We start from the raw sequence: 26,349 nt of genomic DNA on the forward strand, positions 1-26,349 counted from the left end.
CGCCTCAGATGGTGATGACTAGCAGAAGGGGACATAGCTTTAAATTGAGGGGTGATAGATGTCAGAGGTAGTCTCATTACTCAGAGAAATAGGGGCGTGGAATGCACTACCTGCAACAGTCATAGACTCGTCAACTTTAAGGGCATTTAAATGGTCATTGGATAAATATATGGATGAAAAAGGAATAGTGTAGGATAGACAGGCTTCAGATTGGTTCCACAGGTTGCACAACATCGAGGGCTGAAGGGCCCATACTGCGCTGTAATGTTCTATGTTATATATGGTTGACACCAGGTATGAAGAGATTTAAGGCAAGATTGGCTGGTCTCGCGTTGCTTTCTTTGGACAAAGGGGAGATTTCATTGAGATTTATAAAATTGAGGGCCAGTACGTAAGGGAATACCAGTACCTCCAAGATCCCCTCCAAGCCACTTAGCCACTAGACCTATAGTGCAGTTTCTTCACTGCTGGATAAAAATCCTGGGACTCCCTTTCTAACAGCACAGTGAGTGCACCTATGTCACGTGAACTTTCATCAGTTCACGGCTATAATTCATCACTGCCTTTTCAAGGGCATTTGGGGATGAGTAATATATGCTGGCTTAACCAGTGTTGCTCACATCCCTGGAAGAATAAAATGGTACAGTTAGGAAGCATGATGATCAGGGGAAATAGATTTAAAGTAAAATAAAGATTAGTGGGGTGTTGAGATTTGTTTTCCACTCAAAGGGTAACGGGAAGTAATTTCCCAAAAAGGTTCTGGAGAAGTATCTGCCATGGGATTTTATAAAAACTTTAGTAATTCACATGAAGTGAATTTCAGTGGTGTTGCCAATGTTAACACGATCTTGCTCACTCGTTGAAGTTCGGTTTCTGACTTTTGTTAAAAATTAGGTCTTTGAAAATTAAGTTGTCTATTTAGCAGTTTGGAAGCATTTTAATCCTCCTAACTGTATAATGCATGTTTAAAAATATAAGAAATATCCCCCATTAAATTGGATTTGAGTGACACAAAACCTTTGATCTGATGGTAATGTCACCATAATTTACTATGAGAGGATACTCAAAGATGCACTTTTTGAAATTCCATTTCAGGAACCAGCTGTCACAAGCTCGGCATGAACAGCTGTTGGTTATGGCTGAAGGCATTAAATTGAAGTATTTTACATAGAGACAGCCTTAAACCCCCCTCTCCCATTCTCTTCTTGTCTTCCTCTCCCCCATGCCAGCTTCTTGAAAGATGTTTTAGTTTTTATTTTTCATCAACTTTAAAAATGTTTGTAGACCTAGTTGTACCTACAACACCAAAATACTGTCACTTTCACTGCCCCCTCTTCTCCCCTTACATTTACTCTCTACTAAATTTCCATTTCTTTAGACTTCCCATTTTGTATTTTGGAGATGAGCGAACTGCTTCCATGCCTTCACTGGTGTTGCTTTGAAAGTCACAACGAAAAACCAGTGGAGGATTGAGAATATGAGTTGTGCCATTTGCCACGTAATGATGTACAGAACAAGAATTCACTGATTTTTTTGTCCCTGGCTCTGCTTCCTGTTCTTAATGTATTTTATTCACAAGCATATATTTATTGTTTTCTCATATATTCTTACTATTTGCATAAGAAATTTGAGAACCTGACTGTAATCCAGTTGGGTTACCATCTTTCAAAATGTTGGCTTTTATGTGCTTAAAAGTACTTCTTCAATACTGTTAACAAGTTCCAGGTGCAGTTACAGAATTCCTGTTCCCCTCCATGAATGTGAACTGAGCTGTGTAATTTCTTTTGAGTACTTGCATATATTTGTAACGCTTACCTGTGCATTTGCATTGCAGTACAATTTTTTTAAAAATTCATCATCGTGTTTTTTTACTAATTGTTATAATCATGTAGATAAGTGACCGCTGAGGTTAGACCATGTGGTTCTCATTACTTATAGAAATGATCTGAAAGGACTTTACATTTAACACTGACCACAATAGCACAGTATTTCTGTGTCTGATAATGACTCAAGAATGTTGACATTTTAATGCTTGCATTCTAGGTGAGACAGATTCGTCATATACAAAGGACAGCTCAATGTGCAGGAGGAAGTGGTGCAGCCTCATTTGTGGTAAGCAATTACTGCACAATGCAAAGGACATTTTAAAAAAAAAATCTGATGGGTTAATTCATTTTGTTTATTTCTTTTTGCTTTAACTTGATGCTGCAGTGGTTAGGACTCTGTTTTCACCAATGGTGTCATGGTTTTAGACCTGAGATGAGGGTTGATAAGTTGAAAGTCTCTTTGACTTAAAAGGTTCTTGAAATAGCAGTTAGAGTATGTTATTTCCACATGAATAGTACTATTTCCCATGTCAGAGATATTGAAATCATAGAAACACAGAAAATAGGAACACGAGTAGGCTATTCAGCCCTTCAATCTAATCATGGCTGATCTTCCACTCAATACCTTGTTCTCGTTTTGCCACATACTATTTGATCCCTTTAGGCCCAAGAACTATATCTGTCTCCTTACAGAAAAATTCAATGTTTGGGCCTCCACCTCTTTCTGTGGCAGAAAATTCCACAGACTCTGTATCGTCTGGGTGAAGAAATGTGTTCTCTTCAGTCCTAAATGGTCTACTGTGTATTGTTAGACTGTGACCACAAGTATAGTTGACACTAAAGTGGGAATATATAATGTTCCGTCATTGTTGTGTTGGTGTGCTGCAGCAGATTTTGGAGTACATTACTAGAATGTTGGTTGCAAATAGTACTGCTTTTAAAGTAGTAGATAGAAGCAGTGTAATTCCTCAACTAGTCCACATTTCTATAAATGGCAAAATTTTGTGCTATCAGAATCACAGTTTTGAGATCAATGCATAAACTCTTATATCCTCCAAATAGATTGTAACAGTTTAAAAAGGCAGTTGACCACCACCTTCTGCAAGGTAACTAGGGGTGGGCAATAAATATATTTGTTTCTCTTATGGAATTGCAAAAAACAGGCAGTGGTAAATACAAAGTATGTTCACTGCTAGCCTCTCTTTATAGAAAGGGGGATACCACTAATTAGGTGAATTTGAGAGGAGAATTAATCTGTCATTGAGATTACTGATTTCACCTTCTGCTTGGCATTGTTTTGAGAAATTGTTTGTTAAATACAGCACTGCTAATCCTGTAATTTCTGCCCTGTGGTTCAATTTATCAGATGTAGAACATGATTATTGTTTCCTGCTCTCTCATTTATGACAAATAGTCTTGATTAAAATGTAGATTCAGCAAATGCATGATACTTAAACGGAGGTCACTTGGGAGACATTTTAACTATTTGTTATGTATCACAGGAAAAGGGTTTTCACTACACTTTGCTATGACTTCTGAATATACCAATCTATGATAACCGAAATATTTTAGCTGGTGACCGTAGGATTGTTACATGGCATAGAATTTTGTGTAAATAAAATTGTAAAAATTATTTCCGTGACACAGAAAATATTTTTCAAACCCTTTTAAGGCGGCTGTAAATCATTGTCTAGGATAGAACAACCTGTGAACATATTCTGACTTTTAAGATATTTTCTGAGCCCAGAATAGGACAGGACGATGGCCCACTGGTTAGCACTTATGCCTCACAGCACCAATGACCAGAGTTTGATTCCAGCCTCTGGCGACTGTATGGAGTTTGCACATTCGCCCCGTGTCTGTGTGGGTTCCCACCAGGTGCTCTGGTTTCCTGCCACAGTCTAAAAACGTGCAGGTTAGGTGAATTGGCTGTGCTAAATTGCCCATAGTGTTTAGGGATGTATAGGTTAGGTGCATGGGTCAGGGTGGGATGCTCTTCAGAGGGTTGGTGTGGACTTGTTGAGCTGAGAGGCCTGTTTCCACACAGTAAGGATTTTAATTCTAAGAATGCAACTTGGCAAAAATGCGTAAGAAATAGTTAGAATTGTAATCACTATCAAATTAACTAGTCTTCAGATTTATGGTCTGAAATGATTACTTATCAGCGTGTTAAATGGAAATACATTTTCAAAATTGTATTCTTGAACAAAGATGTAGAGGAGATGAAATCCACCAAAAAAAACAACTATGCTGTGATTTCCACATTCAATTCAGGTGTGCAGGGAAACCACATACTAATTTACAGATAAAAAAAGAAACCATTGCCATTCTCATCTTTATGGCCATCATTGTGCAAAGGCTGAGGGTAGACCCTTTGTATGCAATACAAAACTCACAACATGCTAAGGGCCTCCTCCCTGACCCTGATATTGTTCTGGATGGTTCTTGCACATTGTTATGAAATTTTCCATTAGTTGGACTATCACTTGCCACCTGTCCATGTATTTTTTTTGTGCCCAAGAAATCTTGGACCACAAGTCCAATAAGCAGTAATCCACATGTAAAATATTTCAAAGTCCTGCAAAGAACAGCAGATGTACAATCTGTTGGATGTCTAAGTGGACTGGCAAATCTATTTGACAGAATGCTTCATTGTCAGAAGTTTCAAATGAACACCAACATGTAACTTCATTGGTGGTAAGAAGGCCCTCTCTTGTCAGATCTGTCACAGATACTTGGGGTCTTAATACTGCTGTGCAATGGTCTAAGCAAGATACGGTTGTCCGCATACTTCTGGAATATGATTTTCAAAAGCAGATCTGGAATGAGATGGTGTTTTTTGTTGAGATTTTGAGTGCCCCTATTATGGAGGAATCTATTTGACAGACTGTTCCCAAGGGCTCAGACATGCATCAGCCGCTACTGTAAAACACTAAACTTGGTGATCTGTGATCCGTGATCTGCTTGAAACTTGCTGGTCTTCCAGTATGCAGAGCCGAATGTTGTAGACTGACACAATCAAGGTCCATGTACTTAGTGAAAGACTAAAGCTGGGACACTTACCGCACAGTGTCAATTGGGAAAGGTCATAGATTTCAGATGATTGGATGGGAACGCTTTAAACTATGTAAATTGCTGTACGCAGAGAATGATGTGAAATGTAAATGGTACACACACATTCTGTAATTGTAGGTGTGGTGGGATGCCACAGAGTGCTACACACTATTGGAAGGAATTGGTCAAATTTTGCATTTTATTTATCAAATTTTAACTTGCGTAATGTACATTTGTAATTTTTATTAAGTATATTTTTCAAAAGAAAGAACTGCCTCAATGTTTTCTCATTTGTATTCAGTGCCTCCTGTTACAGTGCATAATTTCTAAAGTCCTTGATCACATCAACATTCTTCCATTGCTTCACCCTTCATTACTTCACTGTCCTTCATATATACACCAATATTCTTATGATTGGCCTCCGTTTGCATCACCTTTCCTGCTTCTCCAAAAGGGTCAGCAATCTTTTGGGTGCTTTAGAGAATGATCTCTTAAACTCATACACACCATTGATCCTCTTCACTCCATCAAGACTTCTCAAAATCATCCCCTTGTCTTACTTGCTTTCACCACCCATTGATTGGTGGCTCGATAGCCCTGTGATTATTTTTTCTTCATTCAAGATCCTTTATAGTGCCATTTAACAACTTAAAGGTGTGAATTATTGTTGTATAGAGAAGTGAGCTGCTTTGCATTATCAGTGTATAAAATCTCTTTTTTTTCCCATTTAAGCATAGAGATACTCCTGACAACAATCCAGACACACCATTTGATTTCACACCAGAAAATTATAAGGTAAGAACATTGATATTTGTAACTTAAGCTTTCCTTTTGGAAGGATCACCAAGTAATATTTGCAAATATTCTATTGAATTTTCTAATTTTAGGTAATATTAAAATAGCTGGAAGGGGGGATTGAACCCTACACTGAAGAGGTTATGCTAAGCCAAGTGTGAAGTATCTAGCCAGTTCAGCTAATTAATGCTGTTCCATCTGTCGTGTTCCCCCAGCCATTGGAAAGATGAGGATTCCTCCACCATTCTGGCACTGTCCTGATTGGGTTTGTGAAAGGTGGAATGTCTCCTGCCCTGTCTCAAATTGAGGCCTTTAAGGGGACAACTAATTCCCAGTTAGAGCTATGTATTATCACCCACTGTTATTCATCCGGTAGCCTGTGAAGGCATCTCCGTGTTTAAAGATCAATATGCAAACTTGCTGGCATTGCTTGTAGATTCTTGGGCAGGCAGTGGGTCAGCTTTTGGTGACATTGTTCAAATAACTCTATGCCTAATATTGAAAACTGCCCATTGCTGAACCTCCCCCACCCCACTTATTTCCTCCTGCAAGCCTCACCTGTGGCCTGGATTCCTCGGTGATCCTGGGCTTTGGGAGAGTGTAGCATTGGGAGTAGCCCCCACATTCCTATTGGCACGTAGCAAGGAAGATCTGGTCTTATTGGCTGCATGGTATCTTTGGTCAAACAGTATATATTGGTGGAAGTAGCTGTTAGCTGAGGAGCATGATTTGACATTACAATCCTAACCCTAGACCACCTAGAAGGACAAATCAACAGACATGTGAGAACACCACCAGGTAGAAGTTCCTCTCTAAGCCACTTAGTGTTCTGATCTGGAAATATATTTCCATAGTTAGTGTTTCTAGGTCACTGGAACTCCCTATCTAATGGCAATGTGAGTCCACCTAAACCAAACAGACCGTTGCATTTCAAGAAGATCGGTGACCACCACCTTGATGGAATGTAGCAATGGAGAATAAATGCTGAACTAGCCAGGTATACCCAAATACCATGAATGAATAAGAAAATGTGATTGTAGGAGCAGCTTCTCAGATTTGTGGGTCAGGGTGACCTTTCTCTGATCGCCCAGAATTGATATTTCCTGGATGTTTTGAATCAGATTTGACTGCCACATGTTTTTTGAGTGTTGGTCTTCATATATTTAGGTTATTTTAAAAATATTGACAGCTCAAATGTCATAAATTGTTTTGAAGCACTTAAGATTTACTTGGGGCATAACAAAATATAGCGCTAAGTTGATAAAATTAAATTTTAAGTGATAATAATAAAGGTACTACCACTGTGATATATAATTGGTGCTTCCATTCGCTAAAAAGTTTTATTTGCCTTTATCCATGTTCACTTTTTTTACATTTCTTATGAAGTGCTTTTGGGTCAAGAAATGCAAATGCTTCCACTCTCCCTGCAGTATTGCAGCAGTATTTTGAGAAGTTAGTGTGGCAGATTGTGACATTAAACCCATTGTTATACTACAGGACAAACAATAAGGCAGTGTTCTAACTATCTGATCACTAAAATTAATCAGTACATAGCTAGCCAAACACTTAATGCATGTATTTTTGTTTATTTTTACAGCGGCTCGATGTTATTCTCTGCAGTTATCCAGAAGGTCATAAATCAGCTGCTGTAATCCCAGTGCTAGATCTGGCTCAGAGACAACATGGTTGGCTACCTATCTCTGCCATGAATAAGGTAACAAGCATGATCAAAACTGTTTTATATCTCTGTATACCCCCATTCAGTTTTCATTTAAAAAAAAATTTGTACATACCTGTAAACAGACCTTTGCTAATTTTAATCTGTAGGAACCTTGCAAGGAATATATAGGGTGACTCTTTTGCATTTGTTACAGTTTCTTAATCTGTGTAGGGGGTCTCACTTTCTTTTCACATTCTGGAGATTTTTTTTTATTGGAACTGTAATGTAAAATCTAATCAGCAACCCATTTCTGATTATCCTAGCTTGGATATATTGCCACAAAACAAACTCAGCAAAACATTAATCCTGGAGTACTTGTCCACTGCTCCCTGAAGGCAGCTGGACAGGTTAGTAGGCCAGTTAACAAGTCATACAGGATACATGCCTGTATCAGTCTCGGCACAGATTATTAGAGCAGTGAGGTTATGTTGCAGCTGTACAAAACATTGGTCGGCCACAGTTGGAATATTATGCGCAGTTCTGGTTACCAGAACATAGGAAGGATGTGATTCCACTGGAGGGGTTGTAGAGGACAATCACCAGATGTTGCCTGGGATGGAGCAGTTTGACTGCGAAGAGATGTTAGACAGCCTAGTGTTGTTTTCTTTAGAATAGATAAGGCTGACAGAGGACCTGATTGACATAAGATTCAGGGGCATGGACAGGTGGGCAGAATATAGCTGTTCTCCTCACTTGAAGGGTCAGAAATATGGGGGCATAGTTTTAAGGTGAAAGACAGGAAGTTTCTCTTGCGCTCTCTCTCCCACCCCAACCCCAAGGAGATGGTGGAACTCTGGAATGCACTGTTCAGGAGGTAGGTGAGGTGGGACACTTCATAAGGTACTTTGGAAAGGTACTTGAAGTGATATTACATTAAATGCTATAGACCAGGTGTTGGAAAGTGGGACTACTGTAGATTTAGAGTGGGTTTTGTCAATACAGTCTCTATGGGCCTGCTAGACAATACGATTTTATGATTCTAAAATTATTCTTCTGTAACTGTTAAGTTGAAATCTTAATATTGAGAATTTCCCATTGTGCAAGCACCATTATGACTGTAACATTCAAAAGGATTGCCTACCACTTGAGACCATCAAGGATGGTCAATATATATTGCCGTGGCTGGGTCACTGACAACTGGAAGTTAAATTAGAAAATATTCTGTATGGTCATCAAATTTTTATGTGTCTAGGTGTCCTAGAAGTTAAATACTCAATTTGCTGGATTGAAAACAAACATGTCACACTTTACAATTTAAAAATAATCTTTTTCGCCATCAAGACAAAATGCTGGCTTCAGTGATGTACAATGGTGAATAATATTGATATGAACAGATGGGATTGGAAATTTTGTTTGTCTATTTTAATGACTTTAGCCAAGTACCCACCAAAAAATCTTTCCACTGATTGTGAGGCCTTTAAGTTATTCTTTGCTGCACCACGATTGATCATATGGTGTTTTCAGAATTCTTGAGAAGAAGCCAAACCCAGCACATTGCCATATGAATGACTCAGTTTTGTAATTCTGACCATCTGCTATTTTTTTTGCATCTGTTTTCATAATTTTTCTTCAATTATGTAGGCTGTTTACCTGCTTTAAAAAGTACTACACAATATTGCTTTGATAATACATCGCTTCTTCAAAATGTTGACTTACTACAGAGATTGTTTCTCAGTAATTCTACAAGTCCATCAAATCAATCTTGATTTCAGCAGTACAGTATAAATAAGGCATTGTGTTGTCAGCCATCTGTTGTGTATTGCAAATCTAATCATGCTTGCTTTTGTTGGTAGTCTGTTCCAGTTATATGTAATTTTGCTCTGTTTTTCAGCTCGCTAGACTGCATCTATGTTATTTTGAGGTACAAGTTTGATATTAACTGTCAGAGACCCAAGGGATTAAAGCAGTCACTAAAATAAGAAACACTTAATTGTAGCATGCAACCAATAGTAAAAATGGCATACATACTTACAGATTGAGAGCTTACCCTTGACGTAAAATCAGTTTTCTTATCAGTTTTGTGCAAAAAGTGTGAATTGAATTCTATAAAATGAGATTTATGCAGTCAAAATAGAATACTGACCCAGTCTAATATTTAGTATGATGCTTCTGTCATTAAGTTACAGGAAAGAACCCAATTATTTAATTCAGCTTGCCCATTCAGATATGGTATACACATAATCCCATTTATCATCACCACCCACTCTCCCCATCCTCAAATATGCAATGCCCACAAAATGCTGAGAAACAATATCAAATATTATACCATGTAGAAGATGGTCACTACACTGAGGACGAGAAAAGCCCTGTCAACATTATCAACTTTTTCTTATGAGACATCCTTCATTTTAGGAACCAAATTAATGCACCAAGCAGACTAAATTGGTTAAAGGCAAGTACAATGGTGATTGAATAAATGTTTGAGTGAGCCAAAGGTTATAACTGGAACCACTGCTTCTCTTGGTTTTGAGCTAGAGTTGTATTCAAGGCACAAGTTCTAAACTTATGGAAGCATAAAGGACCATGAGGAAGATAGTGATTAACTTCAGATATGACTCTGACTCTATAAGAATATTGCCAAACTGGTGGAGTTGGTATTATTATAGCAAATAACTTAGTGTGAAGTGGATATGTTTTTCTAAGAGGAACAGAAAGAGGCAATATACACTAAAGGGCACAATTCTGCAATTGGGTGTAGGAAGGAGAGAGATCTGCACTGTATGCATATAAATTATTGAACGTGGTGGAGCAGTTAGAAAGTGGTCGTAAAATGTTGAGGATCCCGTGTTTTTGAGCACGAAAGCAAAGGAGTTACTGAAACCTTTCTAAAATACAACAACTAGAGTACTATTTCCAATTTTCAACACTGCATTTTGGGAAGGCTGTGGAAGTTTTATAGTGTGCATAAAAATAAAAAACTGAGAATGGTTCCAGACATGACAGATTTCATTTTGGAGGATAGTTTGAGATGCTGAGGTTCTCAGAAGAATAGGTTTGATCAGAGACTTGATCACAATATTCAGAATCGTGGTCCAAACAGAGAAAATCCCCAACAAAAAGTCAAGAACCAGAGATCATTGATTTAAGGCAATTGGCAAATCTTTGTTTATTCATTCATGGGATGAGAGCCTCACTGTCTTGGTGAGCATTTTTATTGCTTATCCCTAATTGTCCAGAGGGCAGATAAGAGTCAACCACATATTTGTGGGTCTGGAATCACACGTAGGCCAGACCAGGCTGCATTTTCCTTACCTAAAAGACATTACTGAAACAGATGGGTTTTTCCTGACAATCTACAATGAATTCTCAGTCATCGTTACAGTCTTAAATCTAGATATTTATTGAATTCAAATTCCAACATCTACCATGTGGGGATTTGAACTTGGGTGTCTGTATTAACAGTCCACTTATAATGCCAATGGGCTATTGCCTTTCCAAATACAACATAAGAAAAAGCTTTAAGCAATGAATGTTATGATTTAGAGCACATGATCTGAAAAGCTAGCTGAGACAATTCAACCATGACCTTCAAAAGAAAATTGGATAAGCACCTGAAGGTAAAATAGTTTGCCAGAACTATGGAGGGGGGAAACAAAAGAAATTGGGTAGTGAGACCAACTGAATTACTGCCAGAAGAACTGCCACAGGTTCAACAAACCAAATGGTCTCCACTATTGTAACTACAACCGTTTTGTGAAATAAATCAGTTAATTGATTTAAATCTGGCCTTGTCTTTACAAAATACAAGTTTGGTCCAATGTACAAAAGTTAGATGATTTGTGAATTAAAGACGTGAAAATCCCATTTAAAAAGGGAGCCCTGTTGAATCACTCTTGGTTATGCTATCTACTAAAATGTTCACTTACAACCCAATAATACAAGACTGAACTTAGGAATTCTGAAGAAGGGCTTATGCCCGAAACGTCGATTCTCCTGCTCCTTGGATGCTGCCTGACCTGCTGCGCTTTTCCAGCAACACATTTTTCAGCTCTGATCTCCAGCATCTGCAGTCCTCACTTTCTCCTGAACTTAGGAATAGCATAGGATCTCCAAAGCATTAGAAATAGCTGGAGCTTCTGAATCCAAGAATCTGAGGCAAGATCCTAACTTTTAATGGGAAACCATTTGCAATCCCATAGGATGTCTTTTATGTAGCATTTTGATGCAGAGGGTTTGGAAGTGCCTATTTGATTTGATGGTAAACATTGTTCTTTAAATTTGTGGCCTCTTTAATAAATCTGACTTAATTTGGTACCCCTCAGAAGTGATATTTTATTTGAAGACTCAGTTTGATTTGACTGCTTGAAACAAAAGAGATTAGCTTTTATGCTACATGAATATTTTTAGTTGAACAAAGACTTTTTCAACCAAAGACATTATGTATTTCTATAGTCTTAAAATGTAGCACTTTTTAGGGTCCTTCATTGTGCTGTATAAAGGTGATGGCACATGCTAAAATGCACTGACTACCTCCAGACTACATTGCATTCAAATTATTTGAAAATGCTTGATTTAATTGGTACAATCTATTTGTTTTGGAGTCTGTTCTAGAATGTAAAATTTTAGCTTCACTTTGTAAAATTTACTTTTCTCTAAAAGGTTGCCGAGCTTCTCAATATGCCTTCGATGAGGGTATACGAAGTAGCAACGTTTTACACTATGTTTAACCGCAAGCCAATTGGAAAGTACCATATTCAGATCTGCACAACCACACCGTGTATGCTTAGAGAGTCTGACAGTGTTGTAGAATGCGTCACAAAAAAGCTTGGTAAGCAGAAAATCTGGTTACTCCAGAGTCATTTACTGAAATGAGAAGATTTTTATATTCTTATCAATATATTACCAAGAGAATGCCTTTCTTGAAAAATATTTCCTTTGATTCCATGTTTCTTTAGTTGATTAGCATTTGATTTCACTAAATATTTATTTAATGTGGCAAATAAAATTCCAGTATTGATTACTTTAACTACGTCTTGTTTTACTCAAAATTACAGAAGTGAAATGATTTGTGATTGGTACTCTATGTATCTGAAATGTTTTTGAATCTTTAAGTGAGATCTATCCTTAAAAGGAAAATATCATGATCAGATACGGACTTCTAATGCCACATGTTTCTAACTCCTTCCTTGGTTAAAACGGTTGCATTCATACTCTGTAGAACATTCCAGAGAACTTCACAATCAATTAAATACTTTTGACATGTTATTATGATTGTTTTGTAGACAGATCCACCAGCAACCATTTTGCATCCAGTTCGTCAAACAGGAATTGGAATAAGGGCCAGTTGTTCTGGTTTACTCATCTTTGTAGCAAGATGCATCTTTTGTCAAGAGAAAGACACGTTTATAGGCTGCCATGTTACTTAGGTTCAACTCATTAGTTAACAGGGATCCTGGTTTAATAAAATATCCTAAGGTTGACACACAAAACAAGGTAGCATTCCGTCAGCAATGCACTGAAATGCTCAACTAAGTCATTACGAATCGAAAGGGAAAGATGTTCACTGGTTAAAATTAAACCTACCACAAAAGGAAAATATTATAATAAAAAAGGACTTTTAATGCCACGTTTCTAAATTCTCCCTTGGTAAAAACAGTTACATTTTCTCATTCTCCAGAACAACCCAAGCAGCTTTTGGAGATCACTCATCTTAGTTCCAATTTGTATTTTGTTTTATACTCAGGTGAGCAAGGATACTGAAGGATGGAGTAGCAGGTGTCAAATAATGGCCTGTGATTTTTATAACCAGCTGAAACAATATCTACATTTTAAAATCTGAATAAAAAACTTAAGATAGCAGAAGAACTTCTCTAGCTTTATGTAATTTGTTTAATCTAAAATTTATTTTTCATAACCTTGGGAAGATAGATTCTCACTACATCTAAGTAGGAGTCCATTAATAAATAAGCATCTCCTTTATACTTTCTATATCAATTCTAAATTCATATTCTTTATGTATTCAGAGGCCAGTAAAAATAATAATTTCCCTGTTCAAGAATTTTAGATCCCCAAAACCTTGGCTTTGGTGAAATACAGTGACATTAAATTTATTACAACTATGTTATTTAGTTTTCATAAATTTCCCAGCGGATCAACCAATCACTTCTACCAACTCTTCATTAACTTTATATAATATTGATTAGCTATATAAGTTCCCATCAGTCTTTTGTAGCTTTTCTATCTACAATGTTGCTCAAAGGATTTAAAACTTTGTGTAACCAAACTCCATTTCCTTAAAGAAGTGTTACATGTGCTGCTTGGTTTTATAGCAGACGTCTTCCTAACTTTACTGATCAAGTAGTTATTTTCATTCTCCCCTTGCTGCCTGATTCAGACCCTACCATTATCCCAGCTGAGAACGAAACCAGAGCTATTGTGGATCAAACTGAAGACCTTCATGGTTGATAGCTCAGAATATATGTATATGTAAGGAGTACGAATGAATGAATGAATGGAATCTCATGTGAACTGTTGACCACAAATCGAGACTCTTGTTCACAAGTGGTAATTAGTTTAACCATCCTGAAGCTATAAATCGTAACATACATTCTCCTGTAATTTGTAGTAGAATCCCTCAGACGTTGACTAACATTCCTGTTCTTTTCCCATAAAGATCCCTATTTTAAGGTCGTCATTGCTACTTTAATCTACAATTAAAATTTTCTTTTCCCACCATTCCATACTGACAGGTTTGATTAAATAAAACTGAGAAGCAAACGTAAGGATTATGGGTTCAGTGGTAGAGAGGTTAACCTGAATTACAATAGATACTAAACATAATTTATCCAAACATTAAGTAAAGGTAATTTCTTGGTTTGTTTTTAATCTTATGAATTGTGCAATTTTCTTTAAAGGCAGCTGATAAACTTTGACATTGCATATCATACTGTATACTCGTTTGTTTTGCTGCTTTTTAAATGCAATGTGGCACAAATGCCCAAATGAACATTAAGTTCATTGTTTTTAGTGAAATTACTTTATTTTAAAATATGCTTTTCTGAAACTATGCAGCAAAAGAAGCAAGATCCAGCCTTTTAAGCTATTAAATAATTGAATCCCAGGTGGCTCTGATGGGTCTTTGAAGTGAATCAGTGTTTTTAGTTAAGTTCATTTCATCCTTAGGTATCTCTATTGGGGAAACAACACCTGACAAGCTTTTCACTGTCACAGAGGTGGAGTGTCTGGGTGCCTGTGTGAATGCACCAATGGTGCAAATTAATGACAACTATTATGTAAGTCCTTTGAAATGCATTGATACTGTTTTATGTCTTTATATGCAGTACCTAAATTGTCATCATATGTAGTTTAAACATCATAAATCTGTAAATCCAAGTTAGTATTAAATCTTACATGGCAGCAAATAGAATAATACACAAGCCATGAACTATTTTTCAGTCAATGTAGATTTCAAATTTTGGTCCAGAGCAGGCAGATCATTTTATAATTGGAGGTGATTGAAATGGCTGCTATTTACAAATACATAAAGAACAAAAGAGCAACAAGAGAGAGAATATAGGGCTCAAAGATCAATGAGCTCACCTATATTTTGAACATCAGGAGATGGGAGAGGTAAAAAGTGAATATTTTGCATTAATTTGCATTGTGAAGAAAGAAATGGAGGTTATAGTGCCTGGGAATAAATATTGATGTTTTGAAATCCATTCAGAAAAGGAAGTGCTGGATGGCTTGGAAAACATATAAGTGGGTAAATCTCTGGGACCTGATAGAGTATATTCCTGGACAGTGTTAGAAGTTAGTGAAGAAATTTCAGGGCCCCTAGCAGAAATTTCTGTATAATCTAAAACAGTGGTGAGATGCCCTTCCTCAGAGGAGCCTTCCAAAGCCAGGGTCTTGTGTTGCACATCCAGACTGCTAGATTACCTTTGTCTTCCAAATATTTAGCCCAAGACCCATTCTCTCACACCTCTGTGAATGCATCATGAATGGTTTAAAGCCTGAGCTCAGAGTTATGAGTTACCTGCATATGGCAGATCAACAAGAAAGGTTGGGGTAGTTTCTGTTCTGGACTGGAGGTGATGTAGGTCGAACAGTTTTCCACTTATTGTCTAAATTATCTCCACTCTTGTGGGAAGATTCATGGATATGCAGTAGAGTATTGTGATAAGGAAGATTGAGAAGAGTGTCATTTTATGATGCAGCTTTGCTCGACTTCACTTTGCACTCATTATGTGTGTGGGGGAATCTGTTGGGGAGGATCATTGCGCGCTTTTGTGCATCAAGTGGAGGATGGAAATAGATTTTTTGCAAGTAACCAAATTGAAGTAGGATGATAAAGCCTTTTTAAAGCAATTGCTGTTACTTTCTGCACTCGTCTTGCTGTGAAGATCACGAGTCTGTTGATGGATGGGACTTTCATCTGGTTATCATAATGAGCCGATTGAGAAGGATTCTTTTAATGACCTTTCCAGCAGTGGATAGGAAGGATTTCTCTCGAATTTCCACAATAAGTCCTGTTCACAATTATGACATCTCCCATCCCTTGGCAGGCTCTTATCTTTCAAGACAAGGCCATATGTACATGGCTAACAAACTAGCCTGCTGTATTTTAATGGTTTGGCAGGGTTGCAGACTGAATCACTGGCTTTGGTGGTTCTCTGCTTTTAGGTGGCTTATTTAACCTTCTATCAGGACATGTTTTTACTTCGGATGGAGGGTAGTATTCTGTGGGATGTGGTTGAGGGCAATCTCAAATGATGGTCTCAGAATTAAAACTTTGACAATCTTCTCAACTATCAAACATTTGTGCCCTTCTGTCCTTGATGGGTGCTATTCTGTTCTTTGCTGAAGGTGGGATAGGTCCTTGTGCTTGGGCTGTCAAAACAGAAAACAGGAGTATGCCCGTTGCACTCTGAGCCTGTTCCATCATGATGCAACTCAGTGCCCTGTTCCCACTTTCTCCTTATGCTCTTGGATTCCTTCAGCCCTAAAAACTGTATCTAACTCCTCCTGGAAATGGTACAGTGTTTTAGTTTCAACTGTTTTCTGTGATAGTGAACGCCACAGTCTCAGCAGTCTCTGGGTGAAGAAACTTTTCCTTGTCTCAGTCCTAAATGGTTTATCCCACTTCCTTAGATTGTGATCCCTGGAGTGGACTCCCCTGCCATCAGGAACATTCTGCCTGCATTTGCCCTATTCAGTCCAGCTAGTTTTTATTTGGGTTTCTGAGACCTTGCATCTCACTCCCTTATTCTTCTGAACGCAAATGAATAATATTGTAACAGATGCAGATGCAACTACTCCTCAAATGTCACTCGCACCATCTCAGGAATCAGTCTGATAAACCTGCACTGCACTCTATTAGTAAGAATATCCATCCTCATAAGGAGACCAAAGCTGAATATAGTATTCCAGGTGTGATCTCACCAAGACCCTGTGTAAGGGTAGCAAGACATCCCTGCTCATGTACACTAGTCCTCTCACTACAAAGGCCAACATAGCATTTGCTTTCTTTACCACTTGAAGCACCTATATGCTCATCTTCAGTGACTGGTGTATGAGGTCAGCCAGGTCTTGTTGCACAGCGCTATCTGTCAGTTTATAGCCATTCAGAATAATCTGCCTTCCTGTAATGTCACTTAAGTATTTCATTTATCCATATTTTACTCCATCTACCATGTATTTGTTCATTCACTCAGCTTGAATCATCTCTGCATCCTCATCATAGCTCACCCTCCCACCCAGCTTTGTGTCATCTTTAAATTTGGAGATATTACATTTAGTTCCATCATCTAAATCATTAATATAGATTGTGAATAGCTGGGATCTAAGCACTGATCCTGCAGAACCCTACTGGTCACCACCTGCCATTCAAAATAAAAAACTTCCTAATTATTCCTATTTGTTTCCAGTATGCCAACCTGTTCTCTATCCATGTCAGTACACTACCCCCATCCTATTAAATTTTACATACTAATCTCTTATGTGGGACTGCAGTGAATAATCATTGCACATTTTAGATATTGGCCAGTTGCTGGACTTTCTACACTTTTTTTTTCATCCCCAATCTGCTCTTTCTTGTAGGACCTCTGCCTTCATTTGCCTGTAGACTGGTTTTCTTCCCATTGAGCTTTAGCGATACTTCTTGTTCAGAAAAACCTTGCACTTGCAAGTTACTAGCTCTTGAATCACCTGATCATTCTCATCAAATGGGTCTTGAGGCTGCCTGGTTGGGAAACCAAACCTTTATTCCTGATGAAGGGCTTTTGCCCGAAACATCGATTTTGCTGCTCCTTGGATGCTACCTGAACTGCTGTGCTCTTCCAGCACCACTAATCCAAAATCTGGTTTCCAGCATCTGCAGTCATTGTTTTTACCCTGGGAAACCAAACAGTTGACTTGCAGGTGCCGTTTATGATGGGTTTGGGAGGAGACCAGGAACTGTGTACATTATGCTTCCTTTTCAAAGAGCCTTAATTCTAGAAGCAATGGATGAAGCCAAAGAGGAATTCTTCAGCCTTGATCATTGTCCTTTCTCCAAATTGGAAAGGAAAGTGCAAGGAAAAGTAAACACCAAAAGAGTCTTGCTGCTGATGAGCCTAGAGTATAATCCAGTTGTAATGAACAGCTGAGACAAATACACTCTAGACAAAGTGCACGCTTGACAGAGGAATTGTCAGAGGATAGAGGCAGCATTTCCACCATATTGGTGAGATGTTAAGGGGTCAGTTAGCTCTGTTGACCTGCAAGAAATTGGATGTCCCAGGGGTAGGATGGTATGTCTCTGACTTGCAGGTAGAATGTAAAAAAAAATTACATTGCCATCTCCCACCTATTCAAAGTAAATTTACAGTGTCAACATCTTCTATTCAGAATCAATAAGAACATTGCAGTTGGAATTCTGACTACACCCTGTAGTTAAAAACAATTTACAACAGATCTTGTCATTAAGGGATGATTTAAATTACACTATTTTTGGAGATGATCAGGTCACTGCATCGTGTCTTGATTGGCATGTGACCGTGTGGGAGCGGTTGAGGGTTGTCTTGTGGGCATTACTGACTGTGATGTAAAACTCTTGTATAAAAGAACTGTTATCTTGTTCAGAGACCTTTTTCTTGACACGCTTCACAAGCATTGCGAAGTGTTAAGTGATCCTCCAAAACTTGTACTTGCTTAATAAATTTTGGCTGTTCACAGAAGTTGGCGTATTGCAGTTGCATCAAGTGTGGAAGAATCTCAAGAAAAAGAACCTAACATTGGGAGCTGACGACTACTGGGTCAACCATTGACTAATCTACTCTATTATCTCCATCAACCTAGCCCAAAAATAGCAACTGGACTAGGCTTACAGATTTTTACTTCAAAAGCAATGGAGTATAAATATTGGGAGATTTTCCTAAAACTATGCAAGATATTTGTGGGCGGCACGGTGGCACAGTGGTTAGCACTGCTGCCTCACAGCGCCAGAGACCCGGGTTCAATTCCCGCCTCAGGCGACTGACTGTGTGGAGTTTGCACGTTCTCCCCGTGTCTGCGTGGGTTTCCTCCGGGTGCTCCGGTTTCCTCCCACATCACAAAGATGTGCAGGGTCAGGTGAATTGGCCATACTAAATTGCCCGTAGTGCTAGGTAAGGGGTAAATGTAGGGGTATGGGTGGGTTTCGCTTCGGCGGGTCGGTGTGGACTTGTTGGGCCGAAGGGCCTGTTTCCACACTGTAATCTAATCTAATCTAATCTATATTAATCAGACCACTTGGAATTAGTGAGAACCACAGATGCTGGAGAGTCAGAGTAAAGCTAGAAAAAGCACAGCAGGTCAAGCAGCATTAAAAGGAGAAGGGGAGTTGACGTTTCAGGTCAGACCACACCTGGAAAACGTTTGAGCCCTTACCTAAGATATTCTGGCATTGGAGGCAATCCAGAGAAGGTTCACTAGACTGATACCAGGTATGAAAGGATTATATAAATGAAGAGAGTGGGTCAGTACTTGTTGAAATATAGAAGAACGAGGCGACTTTATGGAAACAAAGATTCTTAGAGGATGTGACAGGGTAGATACAGATTGTTTTCCATTGTGAGACAGCCGAGAACGAGAGGGCATAATCTCTGAAGAAGGATTCACAAATTTTAAGACCGAAATGAGTAGGAATTTCTTCTGACGACTGAATTTTCTTTTTAAACCACAGAGGGCTGCTGATGCTGGGTTATTAAATATATTCAAAGTGGAGATAGATTTTTTGTTTAATCCAGTGAAGGAATTCAGGGTTATGGAAAAGGTGGCAATGGCAGGTGAAGATGAGCAGGTTAGCCATGATAACATTGATGGAACAGACTCAATGAGTTGAATGACCACTTCTGTTCCTATGTCTTGTCACGCCACAAGAAATTCATTGTCGATGGCCCGAAGGATCCTGTGAGAAAAGACTTGCCTTTCAGTCAACCTGGCAATGCTGATAAGTTGGTGAATGGGATTTATAATGTTTGTCAGTATTTACTCCTTTCTTAATTTTTTTGAATTGTAGTCTCCTGATTCATCCAGTTGCTAAGCATGAGTGCCACTCTTGCCAATTTAGTAAGAGATCAGTGATCAGGAACCCTGCTGACACTGACCTCTAATTGAACTTTGGCATTTAGGATTGTTGACTTTGGTATGATAGTGGATGTACCATCTATCCTTTTTTATTGAACGATATGGGCAAGTGCCATATTTGTTTACAATACATATTTGAATTTTTCTTCAGTCATAATTGCATATAGTTAGTGATATTGTATTTACATTACAGGAAGATCTAACACCAAAAGACATGGAAGAAATAATTGATGAATTAAAAGCTGGCAAAATTCCCAAACCTGGACCAAGGTATAGAATTCATTGAGTTATGCTGCAAAGTTCAATGTGTTTTTTTTAAAACAAAAAAATTGATGTTTGGAAGATTAGAGAAAAATGAAATTGTTTTATGCACAACAGTAATGAATGCCATGATTTTAAAACATTTACCTTTAGAGAATAAATGCTTACCGGAACATAAATTTGGATTCTACCATCCAGTATAAAATGTTAAGTCTATAATATAAATATAATTGCACAAACTGTATACATTTTAATCTTAAATTAGCACTAGGTCACTTACAAAGTAAGAGTTTTATTTTTCACAATCATAGAATTTTATAGTATAGAAGGCCCTTCAACCCATCATGTGTACAAGCTCCCAAACAAGCTATCCAGCTAGTCCCATTCTCCAGCCCTATTTCGGTAACCCTCCAAATTCATCACTTTCAAATATATATCAAGCTCACTTTTGAAACCTCCAATGGAATCCACCTTCAGTACTACCAGGCAACACAGTAGCTGACTGACTTACTAACTAATGAAAACTTTTACCCTTTTGCGATTGTTCATAGTTTGAACACCTCAATAAGGTGATCTTAATCTTCAATGCTCCCAGGACTGAACAGAATATTCAATGGTCTAACCAAGATTGAATTTATACTCTGCCTATATTTATAAGCCGCCTTAATAAATATTTCAACATTTCTGGTCACCTTCAGAAAATTGTGCATGCGAGTCTTGAGTCCCCTTTGCCCATGTAGTCACCACAATGCTGTACAATTGTATTGTCTCTCCAAAGGAAGCTTGGACAGGCTAGGCTCATTTTACATTTGGATGTCATTCCAAGAGTGAAATTTTTGGTGATTACTCAAGCATCAGTCTGGACACGTAACATTCACTTTTTTTGTGGGAAGGTGGTTACTGCTATCTTTGTCATGTATACTGCCTCTGCAGTGTATGTAGGGATGGCAGGGCAAAGAAGAGACAGTCCCTGACACTTTTGATGTCTTTAAAATTCTCTTGGCCCCAAGGAAAATAGTTGTTGAAAATTCTGTGTTTGTTCTGTTACTAATCAAATAATTAATCTAAAATGTTGGTAATTGAGTCTGCTTTTTTAAAAAAAATCGTGTTATTAACAGCCAACAGCAGCTATTCAGTTTTGTTTTCTTGTCACATAGGTGCGCTTGAATAGTTACATTAAACAATCTCCATTGTTGTGATTTTGAAATGTAGGACAGGCAGCTGCAGAAAAGTGTCCTGCCAGCTGTTTTACTTAATTTTTAAACTAACCAATGACAATCTGTGTCAAGTTTCATATTTTTCTAAATATAAAGTGTTTATATAAATTAGTCTAATCCTCTCTCCAGGTCTGCATAAATGTCTATATGAGCCTGGAAAGTAGTTAACTGGACAGCCAATTTTATTCACCTTATTTGAAGCACACTTTTGTTTCAGTTAAATAATGAGCAGATCTTAAAAGCATCAGGCTCACTGCATAAAGTGGACAAAGAACAATTTATCCATTGTATGTGATGGCCAGGACTGCCTCTCCAATAATGAATTAAATTTAAACAGCACTTGCATTTAACATTCAGCATTAGGTAGCATTATCAAGCATGTGCTTACGTTCAGATCATTTTCAAACACTTCTCAAACCTGAGCTGACAGGTAGTAAGAATCACAATTGTGCAAGTAGGTCACCTTCAGAAAATTGTGCATGCGAGTCTTGAGTCCCCTTTGCCCATGTAGTCACCACAATGCTGTACAATTGTATTGTCTCTCCAAAGGAAGCTTGGACAGGCTGGTCCAAATGTCGAGGGACATTTTAAAAAGTAATTTTCTCTCATGAAAAACGTGTTGACTAACTGTTGAAAATAGCATTCCTACTTGCAAGTATTGAGTAACTTAACGATCAGCAAGTTGTAAATATTTTCTTAACTGTCCAAAATAGTGTGCTCGAAAGGTTTCAGACAGTTGCTTATAGTTTACAACAAGTACAATGGTAAGCACCATTTCCTGATCTGAATGTTGGTTTGCTTGCTGAGCTGGAAGGTTCAGTTTCAGACACCATACTTACTAGGTGACATCATCAGTGTGTCTCTAGATGAAGCAGTGATGGTACGGCCCACATTTTATTGGTGTTTAGGCTTGTTTGGGTTGGTGATGTCATTTCCTGTTCTTTTTCTCAGACGGTGGTAAATGGTATCCAGGTCAACATGTTTGTTGATAGAGTTCTGGTTGGAACGCCACGCTTCTAGAAATTCTCGCATGTCTCTCTGTTTGGAGGATATGTTGTCCCAGTCAAAGTGGTGTCCTTCTCAGCTGTATGTAAAGATACTAGTAAGAGTGGGTCATGTCTTTTTGTGGCTACTTGTTAATGTATCTTGGTGATTAGTTTTCCACCTGTTTGTCCAATGTAGTGTTTGTTACAGTTCTTGCAAGGTATTTTGTAAATGACATTAGTTTTGCTTGTTGTCTGTGTAGGGTCCTTCAAGTTCATTAGCTGCTGTTTTAGTGTGTTGGTGGGTTTGTAGGTTACCATGATGCAAAGAGGTCTGAATAGTCTGGCAGTTATTTCCAATATGTCTTTGATGTAGGGGAGGGTGGCTAGGGTTTCTGGATGTGATTTGTGGCTGAGAAATCGGTGAACTTTGTTCATTGGGTACACATTCTTTTTGAATACACCATATCGGTGATTTTCCTCTGCTCTGTGTAGTTCCTCTGTGCTGCACTGTGTGGTGGCCCGTTGAAATAATGTCCTGATGCAGCTTTATTACTGGGTGTTGGGATGATTGCTTCTGTAGTTCAGTATTTGGTCAGAATGTTATTTTCCTGTCTATGCTGGTTTGAAGTTCCCCATTGGCTGCGACATCTCGAAATGGCAGTTTGTTGTTGTTTTCCTCCTCTTTAGTGAATTTTATGCCAGTAAGGGTATTATTGATGGTCTTTCAAGTTTCCTCTAATTTGTTTCATTTAGTGATGACAAAGGTGTCATCCATGGAGCTGACCCAAAGTTTGGGTTGGATGATTGGCAGAGCTGTTTGTTCGAGTCTCTGCATTACTGCCTCTAAGAACCCAGATATCGGTGATCCCATGGGTGTTCCGTTGGTTTGTCTGTAGATTTTGTTGTTGAAGGTGAAGTGGGTGGTAAGGCATCGAAGAAGTGGCGATAGACACGAACCCACAACTAGAGAACCGAATCACATCCCTACCCAAAAGAAACTTCAGAAATCTGGAGACATAAATAAGACAGACTTCCAAAAAATGAAACCAGACAGATCCAACATACCACGTTTCTACGGATTACCCAAAATTCACAAAGCAGGAGCACCCCCATCAGACTCATAGTCTCGCTACCTGGAACACCAGCTTAGATTAGCCAAGGAGCTACACCAAAGACTAAAACACTTAGTAGAAGACTCACGCCACTCCATCCACTCTACCCAAGAATTCCTGAAGACCATTGAAGATACCAAGTTAGAAGAGGATGAAATAATAGTTTCTTTGATGTAACAGCCCTGTTCACATCCATCAACATCAACCTGGCCAAGGAAACACTGACTACACTATTAGAAGAACCAAAGACTCATACACCAAACATGACCAACTTCTTCAGCATGAACAGTATCGTCAAACTAGTGGATCAATGCCTTACCACCCACTTCACCTTCAACAACAAAACAGAAAGACAAACCAACGGGACACCCATGGGATCTCCGATATCAGGGTTCTTGGCAGAGGCAGTAATACAGAAACCGAACAAACAACTCTGTCAACCATCCAACCCAAACTTTGGGTCTGCTATGTGGATGATCCCTTCGTCGTCACTAGATTAGATTAGATTACTTACAGTGTAGAAACAGGCCCTTCGGCCCAACAAGTCCACACCGACCCTCCGAAGAGCAACCCACCCAGACCCATTCTTCACCTAACACTACGGTCAATTTAGCATGGCCAATTCACCTAACCTGCACATTTTTTGGGACGGAGGGAGGAAACCGGAGTAAACCCCCGCAAACACTGGGTGAATGTGCAAACTCCACACAGACAGTTGCCTGAGGCGGGAATTTAACCCGGGTCTCTGGCACTGTGAGGCAGCAGTGCTAGCCACTGTGCCACTGTGCCACCTATAAAACAAATTAGAGGAGACTTTCAAGATCATCAATAATACCCTTACTGGCATAAAATTCACTAAAGAGAAGGAAAACAACAACAAAATGTAATTTCTAGATGTCGCAGAAGAGCGAACAGCCAATGGAGAACTTCAAACCAGCGTCCACAGGAAAACACCACATACTGACCAAATGCTGAAATACAGAAGCAATCATGTCAACATCCACAAGCTAAGCTGTATTAGAACATTATTTCAACGAACCACCACATACTGCAGCACAGCAGAAAATCACCTATACAGTGTATTCAAAAAGAACAAGTACCCAACGAACACAGTATGCTGATTTCTCAGCAACAAACCTGAACAAGCAGACAAAACTTGTCCAGAACCTTAGCCACTCTTCCCCTACAAAGGCATCTCTGAAATGACTGCCAGACTACTCAGACCCCTTGGCATCATGGTAGCCCAAAAACCCAGCAAAATACTAAAACAGCAGCTAATGAACATGCAAGACCCTATATAGACAATAAGCAAAACTAATGTCATTTACAAAATGTCTTGCAAGAACTGTAACAAACACTATATTGGACAAATAGGCAGAAAACTAGCCACTAGGACACATGAACTAGCCACAAAAAGACATGACCCACTCTCTCTAGTATCTTTGCATACAGATGAGGAAGGACACCACTTCGACTGCGACAAAACATCCATCCTAGGACAAGCCAAACAGAGAGACGCGCAAGAATTCCTGGAAGCATTGCATTTCAACCAGAACTCTATCAACAAACACATTGACTTGGATCCCATTTACCACCCCATGAGAAAAAGAACAGAAAATGACATCACCAACCCAAGGAAACCTAAACACATTTAAAAAAAAAAGGGCCATACCACCAGTGCTTCATCCGGAGCTCATTGATGTTACCTAGTACCTAACATCTGAAACCAAACCTTCCTGCTCAGCAAGCAAACGTACATCCAGAACCTCAACCTGAACTACAAATCTTTTGCTACCATTTTCTGATACACAGACAGTTGATTCTGAGTAGGTATGATGTAATTGTGCTGAAAGTTATGCAAACCACAGAGTGTAAAAACAAATGGCTTTGTCACAACGTTATAAAATTATTAAATGAACTTGATTTTCAGCGTTCATCTATTTTAAATTCTCAGCAGTTTAAAATGGGGTGGCTAAGTGTCAAAGTTTTTTGAGACCCTAAGCCTTCTAATTCCTGGAATTTGTCAGCATGCCATTAGTTATTTCTCTGCCCAAAATAATAATTCAGAACCAGATGCTGATCACTGGTGCAAAGGAAAGTTTGCTGGCAATAATCTAAGATGCAGAGAAGGTCAATTGTTAGTGTTCTAGGAGGTGGCAACTTCTCCATGAGGTTCAGTAAATTCTGTATGCAGTGTACAAATAAATTTTGTCAAATCTTTACAGACCCAATAACTTTTGGTGATCCCAACAATAGTGTACAGATAGGTCTTAGCTTCTCTGCTTGGATACAAACTTCTTACATCCATTACGTCATCTTCTGCCCTCTTATCAAACAGTATGTGCAAACAGTTTCTCTATCACTAAGACCACCCATTCAACTGTCTCTGCTGCTTCCTTCCCTTTCATTGTCTGAAGATTTCTGATGAAGGTTACCTCCACCATAGAAGGATTTGAGAATATTGAGAGCCAGCCCCTTTTGTGTTGTCTAAGCTCATTTTATCTGTGAATCCCACCAGCTGCTTATTTAATCCCATTAAACTGTTAATCTTTCCCATTCATATGCTCCTGACATCTGCAAACTCATCTGATTCCACATCTACGCAAATGGTGAGATACAGCCAACTGTACCTTTCCATTGATCTTATGGTCTCACTACTTGTCTAATATGCAGTACAACATAAACTTTCTTCATTTAAATAAAGGAAATGGCTGAAGCAATAGTCTTTGCTTCCTGCCACAAACTCTAATCCCTCACAAATGTTTTCATTCTTCTCCCAGCCAAGTGGCTGAAGTTGAACCAGATAATGGATAACTTGTTCTTGAGTTT

The 26,349-nt window shown here is 38.6% G+C and overlaps 2 protein-coding genes across 3 annotated transcripts in view; one reads left to right on the forward strand and one right to left on the reverse strand.

The window, feature by feature from the left end:
- Window positions 1–26,349, reverse strand: part of acss2l (acyl-CoA synthetase short chain family member 2 like) — a 134,893-nt gene that overhangs the window by 89,167 nt on the left and 19,377 nt on the right. The gene's annotated exons all lie outside the window — the stretch shown is intronic.
- The window catches only part of ndufv2 (NADH:ubiquinone oxidoreductase core subunit V2), a 38,431-nt gene that overhangs the window by 11,187 nt on the left and 895 nt on the right, over window positions 1–26,349 (forward strand). For both annotated transcript variants that reach the window (XM_043687775.2, XM_087986696.1), the window contains exons 2-7: window positions 2,044–2,112; window positions 5,613–5,675; window positions 7,273–7,389; window positions 11,995–12,163; window positions 14,518–14,627; window positions 20,138–20,214. In XM_043687775.2, the coding sequence (XP_043543710.2) occupies window positions 2,044–2,112; window positions 5,613–5,675; window positions 7,273–7,389; window positions 11,995–12,163; window positions 14,518–14,627; window positions 20,138–20,214 (605 nt within the window). The remainder of the gene's footprint in view (window positions 1–2,043; window positions 2,113–5,612; window positions 5,676–7,272; window positions 7,390–11,994; window positions 12,164–14,517; window positions 14,628–20,137; window positions 20,215–26,349) is intronic.

Source organism: Chiloscyllium plagiosum, unplaced genomic scaffold, assembly GCF_037043375.1.
Source record: "Chiloscyllium plagiosum isolate Xiang-an unplaced genomic scaffold, Cpla_swu_hap1 HiC_scaffold_4, whole genome shotgun sequence".
Lineage (NCBI taxonomy): Eukaryota > Metazoa > Chordata > Chondrichthyes > Orectolobiformes > Hemiscylliidae > Chiloscyllium > Chiloscyllium plagiosum.